This window comes from Vipera ursinii (assembly GCF_947247035.1).
Source record: "Vipera ursinii genome assembly, chromosome: 1".
Taxonomy (NCBI): Eukaryota; Metazoa; Chordata; class Lepidosauria; order Squamata; family Viperidae; genus Vipera; species Vipera ursinii.
In genome coordinates, this window is record NC_139512.1 from 118,140,986 (window position 1) to 118,162,236 (window position 21,251).

Genomic DNA, 21,251 nt, shown 5'->3' on the forward strand with positions numbered 1-21,251 from the left:
TTCACAAATAAACACATTTATTTATTTATTTCTGTTGTCTTTATTTATTTTATTTTATTTTAATCCCATTTATATCCCGTCCTTCTCCGAAGACTCAGGGCGGCTTACAATCTAAGCACAAATCATCTACATTTCAACCAAAAGTTCCTGGTTTAGAAATTAATTATTGGCTAATTTTATTAGGTAATACACTATGTAAATTGATAGCACTATTAAATAATTAGACATCTCTTTGCAAGTTTTGACGCAAGATATTTATTACAGAAGCAAAACATTTACCTGAAAATGCAAGGTTGCAGGAAATCTCAGTAAGTTTGCAATTAGCAGATTTACATAAAAATAAATCTCTGAGCTTGAAAGGACATATTATACTAAATTATTATGCTTTATGCTGAGTAGTGTAGAAGTCACTCATAGAATTATGAATCTGAACTGTAACTGTAGAGAAATATATTGAAGGAAATATAATTAAGGAAGGCATGTCTGAGTTTTAGAGCATCCAAATATAGAAAATGCATTGTTGGCAGAATATATTTATGTATAACAACCAGCATTTGCTTAGCTTTGAATTTCTTTGAGAATTATTTTTTTAATGGATCCAGTATTTAAATATTCACAAACAGTTTGATTATTTTACAAAGACCATCCATATTGCTACCCTTATTGTACAAAAATATTAATCAGAATGATTGCTCCACTATAAAGAGGAACAGTACTTGTCCATTTTTAGAAAAGAATCTGATACTTGTAAATTTTGAAGCCGAATTGGCTTTATGTGTTAAAATCAAGATGAAATTTTACACAGAAACATTAATTAATTGTATAATTAGTCCTTGCTGGAAATGAACATACGTTCCATACCCAAAACTGTGCAAAGAGAAATGGAGGATGTCCCTAAGTTTTCTAACCCCCACTAAATATTGAATTTATAGAAGCTGATACAGGATAAAGAAAAGTTATAAGATGCAAAGATGGTGAAAATAAGATTTGCCAAACAGAGAGTGTTTTTCAAGGATCTTTGAAGGTGTTGAGGCAAAATTCTAGAGAACAACTGATAAAGGAAAAAATCTCTCAACTACACCAAAATTCTTGATTGAGGTTCCTTAGGAATGCAGGTGATGTGATTCAAGGCCTCACAGCTAAGTTCACAGGATACTACGCCTGACCTCAAAAGCACAGACCGTTGCTCTCAATTTTGTATTGTTGTACGGTGGGTAGCGCATTTTGTTCATCATCTCCAGGCCCATGCAGCGCAAAAGACAGCCACGTTGGTGAGTAAATGTATCGAAACTAAACTTGCCATGGTATTTGCCAAATCCACTGAATCCTGCAATATTAAAAAGGAAAAAATAAGATGAAATTCATTTACTCTTTTTTCATCAGGCTGGACAATACTTGCCCTTAAAAAGGTTTTTCCTCATAGTACTTACTATAAGAAGTTTAATATTCAATGGATATTGCAATGGGTATTTTTAAAGAAAGGGACTAAATTCAGTAGAGATAGCAAAGCTTGGTTAGATAATAATTTCCTAGTTTGCTAGGTTTCGTGATCATTGAACTACAGCTGTCTTAATCCACAATAAAATGAAACTACAGTACTGAACAGAATTTAAATATGCACATCAGTTTAACCATGTTTGGTAGCCAAAATGCAATACTGATTTACACAGAATGTTAACCTGTATTTAGTAGAGTATGACCAGACCTACTGAACCTGAGCTACTTAACCTGATGATCTTCTTAGTACCACTTACAAAATCAAGAATATTAACCCCTCTCCCTTTACTCCCGCTTACCAGTGTAATGTAGACCAGTTCCAGCCCTCTCCTTTATTTATAAATGACCACATGACTTATAGCATGGGATATTCATTATTTGATCACATTTGATTTAATCTGGAAATATACTGGACAAAGTAATAAAATGGACTCTTAATATCTTTGTCTGAATGAAAAACATCAAGTGGGAGAACTTTTCGGGAAGGATAAGGATGGGGGCAAGAAATGGAGACAGCATAGAAGTTAAAAGGTTAATCATACCAACGCCACCATACGGTAGGGAAAGCAACATTGCTTGGATCCCGACATCATTACCGCAAAAGGTACCACTGCTAGTACAATTCAGTACATGGTTCACAACCTATAAAGAGAAAAAGAATAGAAGCGTATTAAGAGTCCCATTCTTAATCTTCCAAATGTGAGTTTGATCAAGTCTCAGCTCTATAATAATATGAGTCACAGTACAAACAAGGGTCTTTAGCTTTTGTGCCATTACGAATATTTGAAATGTTGAAAATGTGCCACAGACACACTCACAAAATGACGAATGTTGTAGATGGGGCCAATTAGCCGTTTGCTAAAAATCAATTGGAAGGCAAAAATAAAGAAACAAAATTTCTCTATGAATTGTAGCAAAATAGTTGAGAGATTGAAAATGGGACTAGGGTGGGGTCCTCTCCTCTCATTTCCTTGGAACGACAGGGAGAACAACGACATACTGCCTCCCCCTGATCTGCTAGGTGGAGAAGCACCCCAGGCAAGCAGGCAAGTGGTCACTGAGGGCTTCAGCCAATACAAGACCTCTAGGCAGCTGTGGGGGGGGGGCAGACTTCCACAAGTTATCCCTCAGGAGCAGGCAGGTAGGCTAGGCTAGGGCCAGCCAGAGGAGGAGGCGGAAGAAGAGGGAGGCAGTGGATTGACCATCATTGGGCTCCAGAGGCCCTTAGGGGCTGATGTTTCTTCTGGTGGGACACAGCTATTCCTATGTCCACTTGGCCAAGGCAACTTGTTCCATGCTGACTGGGTTGCACCCACACATCTGTGCCCACCTGGCCACACCCATCCATCCATGCTGATCTGGCTGCACCAAATCAACCATCCCAATCTGGCTGTACCCACCTGTTCACGCCCACACATCTGTGCCAACCTGGCCACTGTGAGTCATCTCATTCTACTCTCAAGCAAGGACTTTATGGCATATACTCAGAACTTTCTCTCAACTTCTCTCTTCCCAGGTAAAGAGAAAGATTGTTCTTTTAAAATGCAAAGGAGACCTCTGATGTATAGAGCAAAAATATCAGTGCCTGAATTGGGGGAGAGTGCTATTAGCTCTGATAAATAGTTGAAATTACCTCCCAAAAGTTGGGGGGTGTTCAGGGACAGAGAAAGAAAAGACTTTGCTTCAGGAATCCAATGCAATTGTAATCCAGGAGATTGCAAACCTCCAAAGGATTCCATGTGCCTCAGAATGTCTACACAGAATGTCTAAACATGCCAGAACAGCATAGAGCATTTCTTACCTCTTCAGCAGTGGGCAGGTGATGAGAGAGAGGCTATGTTTTGACAACATAATCTTAAAAATAGTACTAATTCTTTGCATTATTGATGTGTAGATGAGCCAATTATTTTTTAACATCGGCTTATTGGTAAATAATCAAGGGTAGAATTGGGTTTTTCTTCTATCATCCAGACTGTATTATCAGTGGACAAAGAACTGCTACCATGTTGGTTCATTGCAGCTTATGACATAAACATATTTTCAAAATAGTGCAAGTCTCCTATCTTTTGGCCAACATGCATGGGGTTATGGGAAATGATCCAGATTCTCCCACATACAGTATGCTAGACTTAAACAATATACCTTGGAGTCAGAGGAGAAAGCATACACAGCTAGTGGGCGTTCTCTACAATTGATGTAGTCTATGGCTTCTTCCAGATCTCTCACAATGAATATTGGCAGGATGGGCCCAAAAATCTCCTCTTGCATGACTGGGTCCCATTCTTTCACATCCACCAACACTGTGGGAGCTGTAATGGGCAAACAATCATATCAAGGTCTGTTTTGTTTATATACTATAACTTTATTGTCTGATTTAACCAGAGTTTTAGCTTTCCCCATGACTACATTTTCAATATGAAACCCCAGATGTCTGTCTTCTTGCTTTATTTAAAACAGATTTTCCCAGTCTCTCACTTGCCAGATCATTAGACTTCAACTTTTATAAAAGCCCCTATTGTGTGGCCAATGACAATTAAAGTCCAACACATTCAGTGAGCACCAACTTGGAAGGGTGATCTATGGCCCTATATCTACTTATAATACAGTTTTTAATAAGCTTGATTATTATATGTCATCAACATTTTCAACTCTTAGCAATCATACAGATTTTCTCTGTTGTCTTACTAGATAGTACAGCTAATCCTTGACTTATGATGGTAATTGACCCCAGAATTATAGTTGTAAACTGTGCCTGTCAATAAGCAGGTCATAAGCTGACTGACTCAATTCTACAGACTACTTTTTTTTTGCAATGATGATTAAGTAAACATAGCGATTGTTCAGCAAGCTTTGCAGTTGTTAAGCAAACACACTTTTTTCAATTGGTGTTTATTTTACCGATTTCTGGCAAAAAAACATAATAGTGATCACATAAACACAAGATACTGCAAATATCTATAAAATGCAGGCTGGTTGCCAAGTGCTCAAAATGCAGTCACGTCACCACAGGTTGTAAGTATCTTTTTTTGAGCTCCCTTCTAAGTTCAAATGGTTGATTAATAAGAACTACTTATAATCATAAACTGTCTTCCTGTCTTTCCCAAACTCCAAATCTTTCTTCTTTAGTCTTCCTCCAGCCCCAAGCTGTATACTCACCAATATAACGCTCACACTCATCTGTCTCTCCACCAATGGCCACCCGGCCACTTTCCAACAAAGCTCGGGCGCGCTGGAAATGCTGGTCATTGACCATGCGGGCAAGATCAGGTGACCCCTTGGGATCATTGCCGAAAAATTCACAGATAGCTCGGCGCAGGCAAGGTAGCAACTGCTCTTGTGTTTCAACTGTACAGATCACATAATCTGGTGCAATGCATGTCTGTCCAGCATTGAAGAATTTTCCCCACACAATTCGGTTGGCTGCATTCTGGAAATTGCAGCACTTATCCACGTAACAGGGACATTTGCCCCCCAGTTGCAGAGTCAATGGTGTCAGATGTTTTGCTGCAGCAGTCATGACGATCTTTCCTACATGGTTATTCCCTATAGAGATACGGCAAAAAATTGGGTCAAGAGAGATATACAGACACCCACATCTCCCAATCCAGTATCAGGGTCCTCAGTTCTGTGTAGTTTTCTTCTCTAACATTTTCCCATACAGTTCTGCAAAATTCCACAGATTGTTTTAAAAAATCCACTAAGTGTAAATAACAGTTGACAAAGCAACTGTTTTTTCAGTGTTTCCTACAGTTTTTATTCCATCCAATTTTGTTTCATCTGTAGAATTGATAAACTATTTTTTCCACCCCTCCTTCAAGTTATTAAAATATCAGTTTAGATCTAGAATGTATTAGGGACAGTCCATTAAAATCCCATGTCAAACTGCTGTCAAATTCCTGTTAAGTGTTGTTAATATAATCTTGAGCTGTTCTGGCAATGAAAAAGAAAAGCAAATCTGAGAAAACCTATGTGGGTTGAAATGAAGTATCTTCATTGTGCAGAAAAACACCCAAGACTGATACTTTTCATTATTTCCAAAAGCTGAAGTTCTACATCAAGCACAGGCTTTTTCCTACTTACAGTGTGACAACTCATCTTTTCTACCACTTGTGGGCAAGATCTACAATCTGGAAGCTGGTGATAGGTGAAGTTACAAATGCCACGTGCAACAGTTTCCCTGACCTAACTTGCTATTAACTCAGCTGTACTGTAATAGACCAAGATCATGGCATCCGGCCCTCTCAATTCCTGGCAAATAGATGGGGAAGAAATGGAGGTAGTGACAGCTTTTATTTTCCTGGGCTCCAAGATCACTGCAGATGGCGACTGTAGCCAAGAAATTAAAAGACGCTTGCTCCTGGGGAGGAAAGCTATTGCAAATCTAGACAGCACACTAAAAAGCAGAGACATCACCCTGCCAACAAAAGTCTGTATAGTCAAGGCTATACTCTTCCCAGTTGCAATGTATGGCTGTGAAAGTTGGGCCATAAGAAAGGCTGAGCGCCAAAGAATTGAGGCTTTTGAACTATGGTGTTGGAGAAGACTCCTGCAAGTCCCTTGGACTGCAAGGCGATCAAACCGGTCAGTTCTAGAGGAGATCAACCCTGACTGCTCTTTAGAAGGCCAGATCCTGAAGTTGAAACTGTTATGTAATGAGTTCTTCGCACAGGAAAGGAGACGAGTCAAGCGAGTTCAGCAAAGCTCATGGTTTATTGCTTGCAGGATCTGAACTGAACTTGGGCTGCAGCTTGCAGCAATTTATAGCCTGGCCCCTAGGCAGCAGCCAGTAGGTTTAAAGCAACCCATTGCCACCTAGGGGCAACCAATAGCAGACCTGGAGACCTGGAGTCTGGGTTGCTGGAGAGCCGTTAGCTGCTCCAGCTTACCACGTGGTGTTACCATTGAGCCCAATACATAACAGAAACTCAAATACTTTGGCCACCTAATGAGAAGGAAGGACTCACTGGAGAAGAGCCTAATTCTGGGAAAGATTGAGGGCAAGAGAAGAAGGGGATGACAGAGAATGAGGTGGCTGGATGGAGTCAATGAAGCAGTAGGCGTGAGCCTAAATAGACTCCAGAAGATGGTAGAGGACAGGAAGGCCTGGAGGAACGTTGTCCATGGAGTCGCGATGGGTCGGACACGACTTTGCAACTAAAAACAACAGCTGTGATAGACATGATAAAGCTACTTAACCAAGTTACATCGCAAATTGCTGCAATATACAATGCCTTCTAGAAAGGCAGTACATTAGCTACAGAGATAAATTCTACTGCAGATGGGAGGTAGAGGCAGGGATCTAAAGGATGACTTTAGATAAATTATCTGAACCTTTCAATTTCAATACTTCAGTATTGCTTACCACACTATTCTGTGCAGATATTATTGATAAATAATTTTAAATATTAAAAAGAATAACCTGAAAAGAATATTCAAAAAGGGGAAATCACCTGTGTAGAAGATATAATCAAACTTATTTTCCAGTAATTTTCCTGTTTCTTCAGGACCAGCTGTCACCACAGCAAAGGTTTGCTGTCAAATAGAAAAGGAAGTTCATATTCAGTCAAGCTGCCTGCATATCAAACAGGCGGTGTTTTCTGTCCCTGAAACTTTGCAAGACAAAAAGCCTCTTGGGGGCAATTTGGAACAGAAAAAGGATACAGTAAATTGAAGGTAACTAAGATTTTTCTTAAATATTTTAATTTCAAAATGAGACAATTGCTTTTGATGTAGTGAGCATATGGTAATACAGGTAGTCCTCAACTTACGACCGTTATTGAGCCTGGAATTACAGTTGTACGTTGTGCTGGTTGTTAAGTAGATCGTCACATGGTTGTGCCTGATTTGATGACCTTTATTTGCAGCAGTCACTAAACAAATGCTGTAGCTGTTAAATGAATCCATTGTCTGCAATGGGGGTTTTTTTGGTCGGGAACCAAAAGCAAACATCAGTTTTCAGCAAAAAATATAAATTGCTTTCAAGTGACAGCAGGATGCTGCAAACTGTAAATGCAGATCACTTGTGGAGTGTACAAAAATGCAATTATATGATTTCTGGGGGTGGGGAGAGAGAAGGGGTGCCTGGCCATCACAACTTCAAACATGGCTTGTAAATAGTCCTGGAATGTTCTGTTATAACTTCAAACAGTTGCTAAGTGACAGGTAGGATTCTATTTTTTTTGTCTAACCTTCCTATCACAGTGGAACTGTCTTACATTCATAGTAATCTCCTACCCCCATTCTTCCTCAAATCTCCCCCAGAGGGTTTTTCTATTAAAATAATAATCTTTATAGTCAGTTTACCACCTTCAGACATTTACCAGTCATCACAATCCAAAAGAAAATAAATTTTGGAGGGATTTCAAATGAACTTGGAAATAAACTGACTCAGCTTCCAAAAATAGATAGTTTGAAATTAGTTCAGAACCAGAGGGTTTTTTTTGTTTCTGAAAGTATCCAAGGAATTGCAGTTAAAAATTTCTAGGAAATTAAGGCAAATGGCAGAGGGAAAAGGCAAATCAAAAACCCTCAGTTTTGATTTTTTTTTTTAACAAGGCAAACTGGCAGTTGAGGAACTCACCGGATCCAGGTAACAAGGCAATGCTTCTGCAAGAAGCTTTTCAGTGCAACTGCTCACCTCTGAAGGCTTGAGAACCACACAATTCCCTAATATGGGAAGAGAATACTTTAGGAGGGTTGCAACAGATCAATATCCACCACCTGCTTGCATCTCCTGGAAGAACACCCATAAGATCTAATGTCTAAACTGAATTAGGAAATAGCTTCTCACTCACCAGCTGCAATGGCTCCCACAAGGGGCAACAAAGTAAGCTGGATAGGATAGTTAAAGGCTCCAATGATCAGCACCACACCAAATGGATCCTTGCGAATGAAGGCACAATCCATCACTGTTGCCTGTAGAAAACCAGAAAAATCCATGAAACCAATTGGGAAAGGGAAATTAATAGAAGATTTTGTAAGAGTGAAAATACTTGATGAGCTACAAAGCACAACCCCCCTTGATGTCTACTTCAAAATAAATCTTTGCTCTAATACATATGATTTAACATTGTTTATCTTCTCTTTTGTCTTTTAAAAGGCAGTGCAAGGCTTTAATATAGATATTTGAAAAGCTGATGCCAAAGTGTTTTCATTTTCAGTCATATAACCTTAATTTGTCTGGTAATCATGTTGTTTAATCTCATTAGCTTTCCATCTTGATATGTACAAGAAGTACTTCTGATATAAAAAAAGAATTCTCCATGTCATTGATTATGGTTGGGTATTACTGTTCCAGCTTCAGAAGATGACACATATACACAGACACTTGTGGTGTATTCACTTGCCCTCCAGGAATCATAATGGACCAGGGCTTTTCAACCAGTGGTACGGGTACCACCTGTGGTACATTGGCATCTGGCAGGTGGTACACGACCATCCTAAAAAAGTGGTAGCGGGAGAGGGGAATGAGCTGAACCAGTGGCAGCACCGCACAAGCCTGAGCAAGAGATGGCTGGAGCTGCAGGGTTGTGAGGGCTCAGCGAAACTGCCAGGATCAGCACTCCTTCGGGGCTGTCAGGACTCAGCAGAAGCACCAGAATCAGCACTTCTTCAGGGCTGTCAGGGCTCAGGGGAAGTGCCAGGATCATCTCCAGGCTCCAGCAGGAGCTCAGCGCTGATCCTGGCACTTCTGAGCCCAGAAAAGCGCCGATCAGCTGGAATGTTGCAACATATCCAGGGTCTTCTGATTTACATTCAAATGCTTGGCAACTGATTCATATTTATGACAGTCACAGTGTCCCAGGGTCATGTGAAGTGACCAAAACCTGCTGCAACCACCCAGCAGACAGGGGGGGGAATAAAAACCAAACATCCCCCACCCCACCCCCGCTGCCAAGCCTCAACAGAAATGCTCACAACAATGAAAACTTTGGACAAGAGGAAGAGTGCCTCTGGGTGGGCAGGCAGGTGTCTTGCTTGGCTGTGGCTTGGGGGCCACTTTTTTCAGTGCCATTGTAACTTCGAACAGTCACTAAGTGAACTGTTGTAAGTCGAGGAGTACCTGTACTTCATCAGTTTTTTTCCTTTTTTTTTGGTCATCAAGTTTTTGACACCTTGCTGGGCTAGGTGGCACTCAGATGTTGCCATATCCTAAAAGTGGTACAATGGGTGAAAAGGTTGAAAAGCCCTGTAATAGACTACATCAGTGGAATAGGAGAGCTAAAATATTGACTGATTTTAGAAGTCCTAGGAATTGTGAAGGGTTTATATTTACATTTGGGGAAGAGGATTAAGGAATGGAATGATTGCCTTAAGCCCCCATTAGGCTTACAGGGGTTTAAACCTCCAACTTTCCCCAAACCCGTTTAAACAATTACAACTCCACTACAGGTAAATTTTATACTGAAATCAAGGGGGAAAGGCCAAAATGTTTGATCTTATCACACACTCCACAAGGTTCTGAGGGTATCAGGGAGGAATATCATTGACTTTATATCAAATATGGGATTAAGAAAAATTCCGTTGAAGGTCAATCTCCCTGAAGGTTGTAAGGAACTTTATATCATTTGTAGGTAGGACCAAAGATTATTACATCATTTGTAGGTAGGACTAAAGAAACCAGGTTAAGGCAAATCCAAGCATGAAAGGGGTTATTCATTCTCTTCTTTTCCTTTTTATGACACCCTCTTTTCTCTCTCCCGCCATGTAGTAAGTTTGGCAACTATAGTGTGGGAACTCATCCGCCACCCCCGAGAAGGAAATATTTTGGGGGACATTAAAAAGGCAGAATATTATATTTCCCCAAAGGAAAGCAGGCCCAGGTTTTCTTAATAGCCCCAAACAGAAACTCTGCAGGTCAGGTCTGTAGAAATGCAGATTTGATAATCCCATTCAAAAAGTCTAAGGCCCCATTCATGAGCAAATACTGTCTGCACAAACTCATTCAAGAAAGGATCTTTCGAAATCCCTTGGAGCAAAACTGATAGCTAACAATAGCAGAGTGATAGGATTAGAACCAGCAACCCCTCACCCATCCAACACAGGACATAGCCATTAGCCACAGCCCCAGAGAAGCGGACATGACCTTTTGGACATAATAGGATTAACACACCACCATCAGAATACAAAAAGGGCACACTCAGACTCAGGTCAAAGTATATGACACAGGAAATACAAAGCCCCGGGAACAGGAACAAGTCCTACCACAAAAGCCCAAGAAGGTATAAAAACCCACCACTCCCAGCAACATGTGGTCAGCTGCTCCAGAGCCACATGTTTTGTGGTCCTGCTCTTCAATAAACTACAACCTTCTTTCTAAAGCAGTCTCCATTTTGTTTATTCCCAGTTTGGACTGGATCCTGAAGATTTTTCTTTCAACAATAATGTTCCTACTAAACTTCCTACAGCTTGCAAAGAACTCTGAAATCAGGCCATAGGCTCTACTTTCCTACATTTGCCTTATGTGCATGTAAAACGTGATAACTTCACACATAACACTTAAAATATTTTAATTTCTCTTGCACTGTGCACTGTTGAGATTGTTGATCATACAGACTGGAAAGCAAATAATAGCTATAGTAACTAGGATTAACTGAACTGTGAAGGTTATCTGAAGGGCAGTAGATTGGAAATGTCTGTTCTAAAGCAATGCAAATTTACCCGTATATACTTGAGTATAAGCCGACTCGAGTATAAGCCGAGACCCCCAATTTCACCCCCCAAAACTGGGAAAAGTTGTTGACTCGAGTATAAGCCGATCCGCCGTTCTGCAAGCCTCCGCCGCCGGCGGAGGCTGGATCCGCGCTCTGCAAGCCTCCGCCGCCAGCAGAGGCTCGATCCGCCATTTTGCAAGCCTGAATACACAGGAATACCCTGTGTGGCCGCGGCTCTCGGGGAAGCCCTGGCTATCCGCTTCCTCGCTCCACGTTGCCATTTGGGGCCCGCGCGTTCCCCGGGCAAATCGCGGCGCCCAGCAGGCGAGGAAACACACCCGCTCCAGTCGCCCCCCCTTCCCTCAGACGCGAAGCAAGTGACCGCCTGGAGCTCACCGAGGACTTGCGCGCGGCCGAGGCTTCGGTGCTTCCAGGATCGCGTGCACCTCTCCCAAGCCGTCGCCGTCCGGAGACCTGCCAAAGTTTGGGGAGGTTTGGGGAGGTGCGCGCGCACCTCCCCAAACCTCCCCAAACGTCGGCAGGTCTCCGGACCTCCGCGCCCTGCCTGCCTGCTTCTTTCCGCTGCGGAAAGAAGCAGCCTGCCTGCTTCTTTCCGCTGCGGAAAGAAGCAGGCAGGCTGCTTCGTTCCGCTGCGGAAAGAAGCAGGCAGGCTGCTTCGTTCCGCTGCGGAAAGAAGCAGGCAGGCTGCTTCGTTCCGCTGCGGAAAGAAGCAGGCAGGCTGCTTCGTTCCACAGCGGAAAGAAGCAGGCAGGCCTGTGTTGCCGGCGGCTGGATCCGCGCTCCGCAAGCCTCTGCCGCCGGCTGGATTCGCGCCCTGACGCCGGCAGAGGCTTGCGGAGTGCGGATCCAGTGGGGGGGGAAAAGCCCTTTAGCAGGATTTGCCTGCATGCCGGCGGAGGCTGGATCCATGCTCCACAAGCCTCTGCCGCCGGCTGGATCCGCGCCCTGCCGCCGGCAGAGGCTTGCGGAGCGCGGATCCAGTGGGGGAGGAAAGCCCTTTAGCAGGATTTGCCTGCATGCCGGCGGAGGCTGGATCCGTGCTCCACAAGCCTCTGCCGCCGGCTGGATCCGCGCCCTGCCGCCGGCAGAGGCTTGTGGAGCGCGGATCCAGTGGGGGGGGGAAAGCCCTTTAGCAGGATTTGCCTGCATGCCGGCGGAGGCTGGATCCGTGCTCCACAAGCCTCTGCCGCCGGCTGGATCCGAGCCCTGCCGCTGCGGAGCGTGGATCCAGCCTCCGCCGGCGGCGGAGGTCTAGGGGTAGTGGGGGGGGCCCGCGGACATAGATGGGCTCAAGTGGAAGCCAAGCAGCCCTCCCGAATCTGGGCTTCTGGATGGAGCAGCCGGTGGTGCGTTTCAAAAAGCCAGATAAGGCAGACAGGGAGATGAAGAGTTCAACCGAGTTTCCTCTTTTGTTCAGGCTCCCCGATCAGACAAAGAACTAGCCAGCGGCAGGTTTCTCCCCTTTTCCCTCCCATCTCTCTTCCCCCAACCCTTGGGTCCCACAGCAACTCACGAACTCCAGCCGCCCCTTCTCCTTCGAAAGGTCTAGATCCCGAGATAAGATATATACAGAAATATACATAAAGAGAGACGGACGCAGGCTGTTGGTTTCTCGCCTCATCCCACGCACGCACGAGGGGGAGAAACAACGCTCTGGGCGGCAGAGTCTTGGAGAAAGAAAAATCGGCCGCAGCCTCGGGGTAGGCTTCTCCGGGGGCGCCGCCGCGATTCTGCAGGGGCCAGGTAGGGAAAACTCGCCGGGGAAAACGGGTGCCGTTGCAGCGCCCGGCGAGTTTAAAAGCAGCGGGTGCAGATGCCTGAACAAAAGAGGAAACTCGGTTGAACTCTTCATCTCCCTGTCTGCCTTATCTGGTCTTTCAAGAGGAGGGTATTCCTTTCACTTCTTGAACTTTCCCAAAGACTTGCAAACTTTTCCAACCATTACTTCCAAGGATCTTTGATGGGGAGAGAAAGCACGGGTGAGCGATGGGGAGAGAAAGCACGGGTGAGCGATGGGGGGGGAAAGCACGGGTGAGCGACTCCGCTCTCTCCCCTCACCTCCGGGCCGGGCTTCTCGCCGGCGGGCTGGCTGGCTGGTGCTGGTCCCCGGGCGAGGAAGTGAGCAAGCGGGCGAGCGGCAGCGGCATTTTCGGGGCGGCACGGGTGAGCGATGGGGAGAGAATGCACGGGTGAGCGATGGGGAGAGAAAGCACGGGTGAGCGATGGGGAGAGAAAGCACGGGTGAGCGACTCCGCTCTCTCCCCTCACCTCCGGGCTGGGCTTCTCGCCGGCGGGCTGGCTGGCTGGTGCTGGTCCCCGGGCGAGGAAGCGAGCAAGCGGGCGAGCGGCAGCGGCATTTTCGGGGCGGCACGGGTGAGCGATGGGGAGAGAAAGCACGGGTGAGCGATGGGGAGAGAAAGCACGGGTGAGCGATGGGGAGAGAAAGCACGGGTGAGCGATGGGGAGAGAAAGCACGGGTGAGCGATGGGGAGAGAAAGCACGGGTGAGCGATGGGGAGAGAAAGCACGGGTGAGCGATGGGGGGGGAAAGCACGGGTGAGTGATGGGGAGAGAAAGCACGGGTGAGCGATGGGGAGAGAAAGCATGGGTGAGCGATGGGGAGAGAAAGCACGGGTGAGCGATGGGGGGGAAAAGCGGCAGCGGCATTTTCGAGGCGGCACGGGTGAGCGATGGGGGTGGAAAGCGGCAGCGGCATTTTCGGGGGCAGCGGGTGAGCGATGGGGGGGAAAGCACGGGTGAGCGATGGGGGTGGAAAGCGGCAGTGGCATTTTCGGGGGCAGCGGGTGAGCGATGGGGGGGAAAGCGGCAGCGGCATTTTCGGGAGCAGCGGGTGAGCGATGGGGGGGGAAAGCGGCAGCGGCATTTTCGGGAGCAGCGGGTGAGCGATGGGGGGGGAAAGCGGCAGCGGCATTTTCGGGAGCAGCGGGTGAGCGATGGGGGGGAAAGCGGCAGCGGCATTTTCGGGGGCAGCGGGTGAGCGATGGGGGGGGAAAGCGGCAGCGGCAGTTGGGGGCGCAGCAGGCGAGGCAGCTTCTCTCAGTAGCCTGTTCCGAACGAAGGGACAGTTCTTTTTTTTTGTTGACTGGAGTATAAGCCGAAGTGGAGTTTTTCAGCCCAAAAAGTGGGCTGAAAAATTCGGCTTATACTCAAGTATATACGGTAATTAATCTAAACTGGAGTGCAGAAATTATCCTTAAAAAGCAATTGGAACTTGTTCCTCCAATGGCAGAAAAAGCATGGCCCTAAAGACCCTCATTTCCAGAACCTGTACATATCAATAACCTGATGTCAACCTGTTTTGTTAAATTACAAATCTGATAATTCCCAAATACCACGAGAAGGGTAACAGGAAAGACGGAAGTATTAATACTCTAATAGTTAGAGATTTGCCTTCCAAGATGAGCATCCACGTGTTTTGAAAGGACATAAGTAGAAAGCCTATCTTCCGTTTGATGAAATAGTACACCCCATAGACTTTCATCCCTGTCCAACATAAGACCCATTCTTTTCCATTTGTTATTCACCCATTCGGTTTAACTTCTTACTAGGTTCTTGTTCACATGTTCATCCTTCATCCAGCAGCATAAGTTGTTAAGAGCATTGGCTAGTTCATTTCTGACTAAGAGAACTTCAGCGATCTCAGTTTCAAAGCAGGGCTGCGGAGAAGAAAGACAAAATGAGATGCATCAGTGATGTCCATGCTGAGCAGTGGTGGGATTCAGTTATGTGAACAACAGGTTCGCTGTGTGGATGCCGCTTCCGTAAGTCCATTCTGGGCCTGGGCAATAAAAAAATTAGCTAATAGTTCTGCCAAAGTGGTGCGGACAGGCTGAATCCCACCACTGATGTCTAGTACAAGAGGTGAACTAGGAAGCAGTTCATTGGGCAAATTTGTGTTGCATTCAGCACATAACACTGCTTTATCATGCTACCATATCATTCATTTATTTATTTATTTATTTATTAGATTTATATACCGCCCTTTCCCGAAGGACTCAGGGCGGTTTACAGGGTGTTTGTTTAAAAGAAAAATCAATACAAAAGTTAAAACAATTAAAAAGATTAAATCAGTCCCTGAGAGAAAAATAAAAAACCCCAGTTAAAATTAAAATTCTCAGCCTGGGCCAGAGAACTCGAAGAGCCAGGTCTTCAGGTCCCGGCGGAATGAACGGAGGTCGGGGGCAGTCCTAAGCTCCGCGGGCAGCTGGTTCCAGAGGGAATCATCCCAACTGATTCCAGAAATGTAATGTTTTAACTTTACACCAGGTCATGGCACTATGCTTAGTTCATTTAGTGACCATTCAAAGTTACAACAGCACTGAAAAAAGTGACTTATGACCATTTTTCACACAATACCATTGCAGCATCCCCACGGTCACACGATCAAAATTCAGATGCTTGGCAACTGGTTCATATTTATGACGTTTGCAGTGTCCTGAGGTCATGTGATCACCTTTTGCAACTTTCTGACAAGCAAAGTCAATGGGGAAGCCCGGCACACTTAACTGTGTTACCAACTTAATACCTTCAGTGATTCATTTAACAAATATGGCAAAAAAAGGTCATAAAATGAGCAAAATTCACTTAACAAATGTCTCACTTAGCAACAGAAATTTGGGGCTCAATTGTGGTCATCAGGACTACCTGTACGTAACCCTTAATCAGGCAGAAGGCTTGCAGACAAACTCAACTACAAATGAAGCCATATACAGTATAGTCAAATGATTCACTCTGCAAAGAAATATAAAGTCTTGATAAGTTTAGACTTTTTCTGCCCACTTTACTGAGATAATAAATATTGGTTGCACTGAATCATTTTAGGAGACTGGTCAACTACATTTACATAAAGATTTTCTGTAGACTGATAATTGCTACTTGCCACATCGCTAAATTCAGCTGTCATGGCACATACAAAGAGTATTATTTCCTGTTCATAACTTTTTCATAGGAAATCCAGCAAAGAGAAAAACGGAATAGCTGTACCATGTCTATTGTGGCCAGGAAGCCCATCGGCAACTCCCCTCTGAGCTGCCAGATGCTCCGGCTGGGAGGCTCACTCACCTTGTGTAGGTCTGCACACAGGGCACGCTGGATATCTGCCTGCCTTTCTTCCAGAAAGTGGCACAGGCCCTCCAGCTGTTGGACTCGATACTCCTTAGGAAGTGTCTTTCCTGTCATCCAGGTAGCACGTAAGCAATACACTAGGTCAGCATAAGGGTTTGTACTAGGACAAAACAAACACTCATAGAATCAAAAGAGTTATGGGAGAGTCCCACTCTTTTTATCATTTATGTTAATTCTGAGCCCGCAAGGCAGGGTGCCCTGTAAGAACTGGATGGATAACTGTATTGCCTTTTTTACTTTTTTTAACTTTTACTTTTTTTTACTTTAATAACAGAGTTTGGGAATTTCTGCCATGACTCAATACTTTTTTGGCTTCCTAACACTTCATACAAAGGCTTCTACTTCAGAGAAGACTCAAAATAGTATTTTCCTTCTTGACCCACACTTGTGTCATCCTTTTTCTAAAGAATGTCATCATTTTGGGCCAGAAGCAAGAACAGCTGCTGCCATACTTTTCTCATAGTTTTCTTACAAACTCAAGTTGGTCATATCCAGATAATAATTAATGTTTTTTTCTTTCATGTTTGGAATCAAAAATTAAAACAATGAGGTGATGGAGCAGAATGATGAGGTGATGGAGCATAAATCTAACTACTGTGTTTCCCCAAAAGTAAGACCCTGTCTTACTTTCTTTTGGGCTCTGAAGTAAGCACAAGGTTTTATTTTCAGGGAGGACTGACTTTTCGCCAGTACCAGCACCGGTACCGGTAGTCCCACAAACACATGGCGATGGCTGAGAAGCGAACGGAGAAACACAATGCAGCTGAAAGGCAGGTTAGTAAAAAAACGCTTGGGGGAGGCGAGGCATCTGGGTGGGGGTGGGCACAGTAACCTTACCCTGCACAGTGGTGGTACGGTGGGGTGCATTTCTTTCCTGTGCAAGGCCAGCCCCTGTTGCCCCTGGGCGGATGTGCTGGGCAGCAGTGGGCAGGGTGTTGAGGTGGGGCTGACCAAAGCAGCAGGTGAAGCACCGGAGACTCAGGGAGGGCGGGCGGGCAGGCCATTGGCAAGAGCAATGCAGCTCAGCTGAAAGCGACCTTGGAACAAGTGGGGCAGGTAAGGAAAGAAATCCTTGCTCCCCACAGGAATTGCCTTTCTTTGCTTACCTGACTCCCAGCCCCATGCTGTTTCTCCTTCACAATCTGCCACCGCCGCATACAGGGAAATAAAGGAAGGTTTTTTTTGGGGGGGGGGAGGTCAATCAATTCCAACTTCGTGACATCTTTTTTTCCTACGAAAAGTTGGAATTGATTGACTGACCCACAAAACTGTAAGGTGCAGGGTTTTTGCTTTTGACAATTTTATTGTTTCATTATTATGTTACTGCATTTTATTGCTGTTGTGAACTGCCCAGAGTTGTTTAAGATAGGTGGCCATACAAATCTTCTAAATAAATCAATAAAATCCCTTTCTAAATGAAAGCTTCATCTGCCATAGTGAGTCCACTGCTTAACTATAAACCAGTTTAAGTTCCCCATAGCATTTTTTTTTCTGGAAAACCTCTCCATAATCTTACACTGTGAATTTTCAGTATCAATGTTGAACACATGAACAAAACTACTTGTCTGTTAAAGAAACAAGAGTGGCAGGAAACCAGCAAAGTATTTTGGCCAAGGATCAGCAGATTGAGGTACATAGAAACCAACGGACTCAGATCAGATTGGTGCAACTCAACTGCTACATCAAAATAATTACCTCCACAAAAATTTCTATTGTGAACTTTAGGCTGTTGAATCCTGTTGCTTTGTTCACGTTGCCCAGAAAGTAATACAAAATACCTTTGAAGTCATCTGGGCGAGCAGTGACAGGCTGCCAAGATGTTTGCGGAGACTTCCTGCAACAACTACAACTCACACTCCTGAAGCTTGCTAGAGTTACAGGTGTCACCCTGCACTTCCCAAGTTTGGGAACTAAGTCAATCTTTTTATAACAGGGGAAGTAATTCATGCAGAGTAATAGCTCATATAGACAGCAATTACAATGACCTTTTTAAATGCAAGATGCTTTTATCCTTTATCACTCATTTTCTCAGTTAACCCGATCATTTTTATTTGCTTGAAAACACTTCAATGAATTTTGCACCATAGGCAGACAGTCAGGATGGATAATGATTCCAAGAACAGATAAGCAATGTTGGAAAGAAGCAAGACAGAACTTACTGAATGTCTGCCTATCACAGGTAATCCTTGGCTTATAAGTATTCATCCAGTGACTGTTCAAAGTTACAGAGGCTGTGACAAAAGTGACTTATGGCCTGTTCTCACACTTAATGACTGTTGCAGCACCCTCATGGTGACATGATCAAAATTTGGGTACTTGGCACCTGGCATATATTTATGACATATATTTATGACTCCCAGGGTCTTGTGATAACCATTTGTAACCTTTCCAGCCAGCGTCTGACAAGCAAAGTCAATGGGGGAAGCCAGATTCACTTGGCAACGACACAGTTCCCTTAACAACTGTACTGATTTGCTTAACAAGGGTAGCAAAAAGATTGTAAAACAGGGCAAAACTCACTTAACAACTGTCTTGACCAGCAATGGAAATTTGGGCTTAACTGTGGTCATAAGTCAAGAACTATTCGTATCTTGTTACTACAGGTACAGAGCTGTTTTTATGTGGAAAGATTATATTAACCCACATACTAAATCTAACCTACTTCTGTAATGTATAAAGTGTGTCTTTCTTCATCTCCGCTGCCTCTTTGTGGTCACAGTTCTAAATGCTCTCTCCCGAGTCACACGTCATGTTAGTCCATAATGTGATTTGTTCAGTTTTGATGTCACATCTTATGTGAACTCTGCCACCAAGGGTTTTAACTTTTAATCAATGTTTACAGCTTAGAATGATGTGTGTGAACAATCTTCTCACTATAGCCTCAGTAAATCCTAGACTCAGGTCAATGTGCTTCTGACTCATCTCTGTATATGATGAACTTTCATGCCAAGCAACGAATCAGTGAGCACCTAGAGGCAAACAAAGTCATTACTAAAAGCCAACATGGGTTTGTCACAAACAGATCATGCCAGACAACTCTTATTGCATTCTTTGACCAAGTGACAAAATTAGTGGATCAGAGGATATAATTTACTTGGACTTCAGTAAGGCATTTGATAAAGTAGGAATAGCCAACACTCCAGAAGACAGGCTTAAGATACAGGAGGATCTGGACAGACTTGAACACTGGGCGCTATCTAACAAAATGAAATTCAATGGTAAAAAAAGTAAGGTTCTACATTTAGGCAAGAAAAACCAAATGTACAGGTATAGTATAGGGGGTACCTTGCTCAATAGTAGTAACTGTGAGAGGGATCTTGAAGTCCTTGGTGGAGTAGTGGGCTAATGCCTCCTTAAGTAACACCAGCTGCCTGCAATTAGTGCAGGTTCGAGTCCCACCAGGCTCAAGGTTGACTCAGCCTTCCATCCTTCCGAGGTAGGTAAAATGAGGACCCAGATTGTTGGGGGCAATAAGCTGACTTAGTAATAATGCCACTGGGGGCGGGGGCGAAAGCCCTAATAAGCAGACATATACATAGAATGAAGGCTATTGCTAAGCACATTGATTTGAGCTTTAGATTGTAAGCCGCCCTGAGTCTTCGGAGAAGGGCGGGATATAAATGGGATTAAAAAAAATCACTTAAATATGAGCCAGCAGTGTGTTGCAGCTGCCAAACAAGCCAACACAGTGTTAGACTGCATTAACAAAGGGATAGAATCGAGATCACATGAAGTATTAATAACACTTTACAATGCCTTGGTAAAGCCAGACTTTGGAATACTGCATCCAGTTTTGGTCACCAGGATGTAAAAAAGATGTTGAGACTCTGGAAAGAGTACAGAGGAGAGCAACAAAGATGATTAGGGGACTGGAGGCTAAAACATATAAGGAACGGCTGCTGGAGTTGGGTATGTCTAGTTTAATGAAGAGAAGGACTAGGGGTGACATGATAGCAGTGTTCCAGTATCTCAGGGGCTGCCACAAAGTAGAGGGAGTCAAGCTATTCTCCAAAGCGCCTGAAGGCAGGACAAGAAGCAATGGATGGAAACTAATCAAGGAGAGAAGCAACCTAGAACTAAGGAGAAACTTCCTGACAGAACAATTAACCAGTGGAACAAGCTGCCTCCAGAAGCTGTGAATGCTCCAACACTGGAAGTTTTTAAGAAGATACTGGACAGCCATTTGTCTGAAATGGTATACAGTTTCCTGCCTGAGCAGGGGGTTGGACTAGATGACCTCCAAGGTCCCTTCCAACTTTACTACTATTATGACTATTATATACTCACCAGACTCCGATTCTTCTGTTTTACCAATAAAATATCACACAACTGAGCTCAACAGTCTAGTAATCTGGAAGGATCTCATCTAACCTGCTTTCCTCTGTACCAATTTTTTACCTTTTTGAATCTCGGCATTCGCTGGAAGTGTCCTGGGGATAGCGGTACATTGGATTGGATTTCCCTGAGAAGCCACTCTGTGTGTTCCCACTTGGGAATTCTTGAGGTTGTCTGTTGCCTTGTCTTCTGCTATCTTGCTCTGAAAAATCACTGGCAGCATCTTGGATTTTTGGTTGGTGCTTCACTTTGTGATGCCTTGAGCTGCTTCTCTGCATGCTACTTTGTTCGCTGGTCCTTTCGCTCTGCTTTCTGATAGTCTGCCTCCCTGAATTCTCAGTGTCCTGGATTCTTTCATCTTCAGGAGGAATTTCATGGCATTTGTGCTCATCCAAGGTAGCATCTTGCTGGTCTTCAGATTGCCTGGATATGTCCTGAATTTTGGGTTGTCTTACATCTGACTGTCCTAGAAATACACTTGGCACTATTTCTTCCGCTAGAAAAAGAGAAGAAAATAATCAGATGTGCTCTCTTGCTGCTATTAAACCCTACACATTTTCTCTGTGTAACTGCTACCTAGATATACTAAGTACTAACTCAG

At 44.1% G+C, this 21,251-nt stretch overlaps 1 protein-coding gene across 1 annotated transcript; it reads right to left on the reverse strand.

Moving 5' to 3' along the window:
- Positions 1–1,145: 1,145 nt before the first annotated feature.
- On the reverse strand, positions 1,146–20,824 carry LOC310641871 (aldehyde dehydrogenase family 3 member B1-like; the record flags this gene model as incomplete). The annotated part of the gene is made up of 10 exons (XM_083365187.1): positions 20,714–20,824; positions 16,253–16,415; positions 14,737–14,847; positions 8,292–8,412; positions 8,078–8,163; positions 6,948–7,029; positions 4,654–5,040; positions 3,640–3,806; positions 2,040–2,139; positions 1,146–1,327 (listed from the first exon to the last, which is right to left on the reverse strand). The coding sequence occupies exons 1-10, from the start codon at positions 20,761–20,763 to the stop codon at positions 1,146–1,148; spliced, it is 1,449 nt and encodes a 482-aa protein (XP_083221313.1). The 5' UTR covers positions 20,764–20,824.
- Positions 20,825–21,251: the final 427 nt, after the last annotated feature.